Source organism: Anarrhichthys ocellatus, unplaced genomic scaffold (genome assembly GCF_004355925.1).
Source record: "Anarrhichthys ocellatus isolate YVR2014 unplaced genomic scaffold, GSC_Weel_1.0 scaffold9, whole genome shotgun sequence".
Taxonomy (NCBI): domain Eukaryota; kingdom Metazoa; phylum Chordata; class Actinopteri; order Perciformes; family Anarhichadidae; genus Anarrhichthys; species Anarrhichthys ocellatus.
In genome coordinates, this window is record NW_022280039.1 from 5,298,857 (window position 1) to 5,304,135 (window position 5,279).

General features: G+C 39.1%; 1 protein-coding gene across 1 annotated transcript in view; it reads left to right on the forward strand.

The window, feature by feature from the left end:
* The first annotated feature begins 327 nt into the window (after positions 1–327).
* Positions 328–5,279, forward strand: part of piwil1 (piwi-like RNA-mediated gene silencing 1) — a 9,784-nt gene continuing 4,832 nt past the window's right edge. Inside the window, exons 1-10 of the mRNA XM_031849517.1 lie at positions 328–346; positions 982–1,086; positions 1,860–1,965; positions 2,594–2,722; positions 2,825–3,039; positions 3,444–3,565; positions 3,833–3,913; positions 4,353–4,550; positions 4,664–4,772; positions 5,089–5,215. Of these exons, the coding sequence (XP_031705377.1) occupies positions 1,021–1,086; positions 1,860–1,965; positions 2,594–2,722; positions 2,825–3,039; positions 3,444–3,565; positions 3,833–3,913; positions 4,353–4,550; positions 4,664–4,772; positions 5,089–5,215 (1,153 nt within the window). The 5' untranslated portion in view covers positions 328–346; positions 982–1,020. The remainder of the gene's footprint in view (positions 347–981; positions 1,087–1,859; positions 1,966–2,593; positions 2,723–2,824; positions 3,040–3,443; positions 3,566–3,832; positions 3,914–4,352; positions 4,551–4,663; positions 4,773–5,088; positions 5,216–5,279) is intronic.

Below are 5,279 nucleotides of genomic sequence, written 5' to 3' on the forward strand. Positions count from 1 at the left end.
TGAGATCTCACTCTTAAAAAAAACATGCACACACACAACAGCACTAGTTTAAACGGACCACTGCGCTCAAAAAAGTAGTTCCATAGGCGTTTCTGATTAACTACTTCAGCAACCTTTAAATAACGTCTTTATTAGATTAATTCAGAATAACTGACCTTGTAATAGATTATAAAGTAATATTGAAACTAAAAAGGTGTTCGATAAAAGTTAAAAAAAAAAAAAAAAAAGTTACAAGCGTATTCATTTTTGAAGTGAAAAGGCCTCCGCTAAATTGCTGTTCATCGTTGCACCTGCGGTAAAACTTTCTTTCGTCGACTGGTGAGTGAGGAGGACGTTTCCTTTAAAAGTGAGTTGAATAAGAAAAAGATAACGGTGATATAAGCATTACATTTAATGCGTGAATCAGATTTGTCACTAAGTTTTGATTTAATGCTAATCGAAATTAACACTATAACCACTTTCAGCCAGCGGTGTCATATCCATCATGCCTGTTAACTAAGTTAATGTTAGCTAACTTTCATCGCTAATAATTTCTCCTAACATGGGAGTACTCTAGATTCATGTTGAACTTGCCTAACTTAAAAATGTAATGCATTGTCATGGGTGATTTAAAAAAAAAAAAAATAAATGAATCTAGCGATAATCTTTGTTAGCATGTTAATGTGGCTAGCCTTAAATTAAGCTTGCAGGTTGAGCAGTAGGCCGCATTTAGCTAACGTTGTATTAGAAGGCGCCATCTTGTCTGCGTTATAATAAGTGCGATTTCAGAAATGTATAATTTCTAATATGTATCAAACTATTTTGATCTCACACATTGTTTTTGACAAAAAACTAAGTTGCATTACCTTAACTAAATGTTAACTTTTTCTTTAGGCTTTTAAAACTTAAGGATAGTTTGTTACCAGGTAGGATTGTCAGACAATCTTTTTTTCCTACATATTTCTTTAGCGCTTAATTATTTGCGCCATACTTTGTATGGAGTTTTCTATTTAACAGCTTCATCTTTGAGACGTAACCAAAATGACGGGACGGGCACGAGCTAGATCAAGAGGCCGAGCACGTGGTCAAGAGACTTCGGCACCTGGGGTAAGAGTGCACTGTAAATCTCTGGGTAATCTTTACGTTAAATGACTGTTAACTTCTCTATATCTGCTTGATTATTGTTTAAGGAATATCTAGCACAGGGTTCAGGTAATTTCTGTTCCCATCCAAAGGAATTTGGAAGTGCATGTAGTTTTGGTGGTGTGGTGTGGTCGGTATAGCCCACCCCACGTGACTGTTGCCCCATTGAACTGCTGCATCTCTCACAGGTGTGCTGTCCACAATGACAGGGTTGCCGTCTGCCCTTCCTTCTACATAGATTTTGCCTTTCTTAAAAGCCAAAATGTTTAATGTCATTTATTTCAGACAGATTAAGGTTAAAAAGTGTGTGCTCCTTTTTAAACGATGACAATTAAAATCCATGCAAAACACTGCGTTTTCCACAACCCTGTCCTGCTTAATTTCAGAATAAAAGCCTTGTTAAGGGATTCTGTCCACGGAAAGACTCTAGAGAGCTTTTATTTTGAAACGGAATGGGAAGTGTTGAGGGGGAAATATATGGTAACTTTTTTCATGTCCGACATGTTTCACAGATGTAGATTTTGAAACTAAAGGAATTTTTCTGGTATGATATAAATATTCTGTAAAACAAATAACAGAACAGACTTAAGTTTAAATCTAGGACAAGAACACATATACTATATTACAATATCCAAAATCTAAGAAGACATATGGTGCTATATCACAATATCAATATATTGCCCAGCCCTAGTTTGAATAGTGTCCATGATAAAATATATTTTCTTTCTCTCTTGAAGAGCCAGGCTCGAGGAGATGCTGCACCACCAGCTCCCCCACCCGCGGAGGGAGAGCTGGTCGGTAGAGGGAGGCAGAAGAATGCTCCAGGACCTTTTTCTGGAGAAGGTACAGTTACAGTCATGATTATGTCTCATGTCAAATGATCATGGCTATTCTTGCTTTTGCAAGTCTGCATAGATATGCAATAACAAATGTGGATTGACAGAAACATCTTTCAGAGTGGTGCATTCATGACTGAACTTTTTTTTTTTTTTTTTTTGTGTTAGTAGTACATTATCTACACCAGGGGTAGCAACCTTAGACACACGTGTCATCATTGGCATACTTGCAATAAGTGGAAGAGTTTTTTTATGGAGATGTTAGAGGGCAGCCTTCTTGTGTAGTGCTCTCGTATACAGACATATCATTACATGTTCTGATTATGGGAGACATTTTTTATATAAATGTTGCTATTATGTGACTAGATTAAAATTTTGATGTCATGATTAAACTTAATGTTGGCCTTTAATGTGTTATAGTACACCGATAAAAAGATAATTAAAAAATGGCACTTCATATAAACTAGGTTGCTGACCCCTGGTCGACACCTTCCCACACCAAGAGAAAAGTCAACCCTGGCATACAGTGCAGGGAAATTAGTTATCTTCGACAAGGAGATTAAAAAAAAAAAAATCGTTTTTTGCATCCGAATGTACACAAACTGGTTGTGATGGACTCGATTTGTTTTTATCAGCTGTTCTACAGATTTCAGCCGGATTCCAGCAGGTGAAGCTGGGAGAAAGAGGTGGACGCCGCCGGGATTTTGACGATGCAGGGGTTAACACCAGGCAGGCTATGGTGCATGTTAAGGATTCAAAGATGGGTCAGTCATTCAAAATGAATGCAACTCATTCAGCAAATATACATTTTATAATTGTTGCAGAGGATTATATATTACTCTGTAAAATTGTGTTTGCTTCCTCAGGAACATCTGGTGCTCCCATTCGGTTGACGGCAAACTTCTTTCGCATCCTGTCCCGCCCTCAGTGGGTGCTGTATCAGTACCATGTGGACTTCAACCCACCAATGGAGGCTCGTCGTCTGAGATCTGCCCTCCTCTTCCAGCACGAGGAAGCACTTGGCTCGGCACGCACGTTTGATGGAGCTCTGCTTTTTCTACCTCACAGATTGGCCAACAAGGTAATCTGATCCTCAAAACATGTGGAATTAAAGAGAGGGGAAAAACTTATGGCTAATCACAATAGAAATGGTTGTAACTGTTGGAGTTCACAAGTCCCCAGAGTAGCCTGCACCCTTTTAGACCAGAGGTAACTGGAGTTTGACTTTTTAATATAACAATATATTGATATATCTTAAAACGAGAGATAGGATGAGACGATACCACTGATGTAGTTTGACGTTGCGTAACATAACGTAAAGCCATGCCAGTGTTAGTTCTCTCTCGCTCTCTCTCTCTGCTCCGCTCACTCTTTTTGGCTAATTTGACGGTTCTATTGTTACTTAATTTGGATGGAAGGTGTGATTGGTAAATTATAACGTTTTGTGATTGTTTCTTGTACTTGACTGTCTAACCTTGTGTTTAGGAGACATTGCTCCACAGCGAGATGAGGAATGGAGAGAAGGTTCAGATCACTGTCACCCTGACAAATGAACTGCCACCCTCATCACCAGTGTGCATTCAGTTCTACAACATTATATTCAGAAGGTAATATCTTCCAGTTTTCAGGTCTTAAGTAATTCACTGTTGGAACTGAAATGTGTAAATGCTTCAGCTAAATATAATGAAATATCCTCCAAAAATTCGATTTGCTTGTGATTAGTGTAAATGTGGTTATTGATGGTGCATTTTCAATTGGAAGTAATTCATTACATCTGTTTAGAAAAGCTTAGAAGCCAATAACATTCACCACGGCATTTTGGCTCTTTGGAAACTTCCAAATGTCTCATAAATGGTGTTACTTAATTTCTTTAGGATCTTGAGGATTCTCAACATGCAGCAGATTGGACGCAACTTCTACAACCCCAATGATCCACTCAACATCCCACAGCACAGGTCTATACATTTACCTCACATTGTTTTCTTTTGTACAGCTCTACCACAGAGTATAGTTTCAGAATTATAGTTTTTGTAAACTCAAGGAGTGTGCATCTGTATAGCAGTCTTATTTAAAACTGTGAAACAGTATATTTACACAGTTCTGTGTTCTTCAAAAAATAATTAACATATTTGCTCTTGGGGAGTTTAATGAGCTTAAGTCCTGCTTTTGTAAACGTAAACTAAGAAGTTAAGTCAGTGTGGTTCGAAGTAGTTTGCTGCTGTCTTAGAAGTAGCAAAGACCTGAAGGACTATCTTTTTATTTTCTAAAATCTTGGTCCCAATAGAATAGTTTAAGCCAAGTAATCTGTAGTAGAGTTTAGTAAATGGGCACTCATCAATGATGGAAACTAATTTATTAGATTTGGGATGAAGAAAGTGAATCTGTCTGTCCTAGGCTGACCATCTGGCCAGGCTACACCTCCACCATTTTGCACTATGAGACATCCATCATGCTGTGCACTGACGTGAGCCACAAGGTGCTGCGTAGTGAGACGGTCCTTGACTTTATGGCCAACATGAGGCAGAAGGTTGGAAATCAACGCTTCCCTGAGCTCTGCGCTAAGGAGCTTGTTGGACTCATAGTCCTCACCAAGTAGGATCCATGTTTCTCTCACACACTATTGGATTCATATGCACAAATGAGCATGAAAGGGATGTGGTTTATCAGATTGTATTTGTCCTTCTCCCACTGTCTTATTTTTTTAGGTACAATAACAAGACCTACAGGATTGACGATATTGCGTGGGATCACACTCCCAACAACACATTCACGAGGGGAGACAAGGACATTTCATTCAACGACTACTACAAGACGGTAGCTGTCATGCACTCAGCAGAAGTGTTTGTGTAACTGGACAATAAGTGAATTAAGCTTTCCTGTGTCAACAGATACACACTGACGCATACACGCACGCACGCATATAATGTTGCTTTGAACTCGTATTGGCAAGTTCTCCATTTGAAGGACTTGGCCAAAGAGAGGGAAACGCATGTAGACTCAGTAGACAGATGAAATCTTTAGGGATACTTTTTAGGTTAAGTCTAGTAAGTTATGCACCTAAATATTAACCTTATTCATGACTACTTTCTATTCAGGTCTGCACTCACATATTCATACTTTCTGTTCTAAGCAATACAACCTGGACATTGCTGATGGGAACCAGGTGCTGCTGGTCAGCCATGTGAAGAAGATGGGTCCTTCTGGAGGTCCTCCTCCTGGCCCGGCCATGCTCGTCCCAGAGCTGTGCTTCCTTACAGGTTACAATCTTATTCTCGTGTGTGTGTGTGTGTGTGTGTGTGTGTGTGTGTGTGTGTGTGTGTG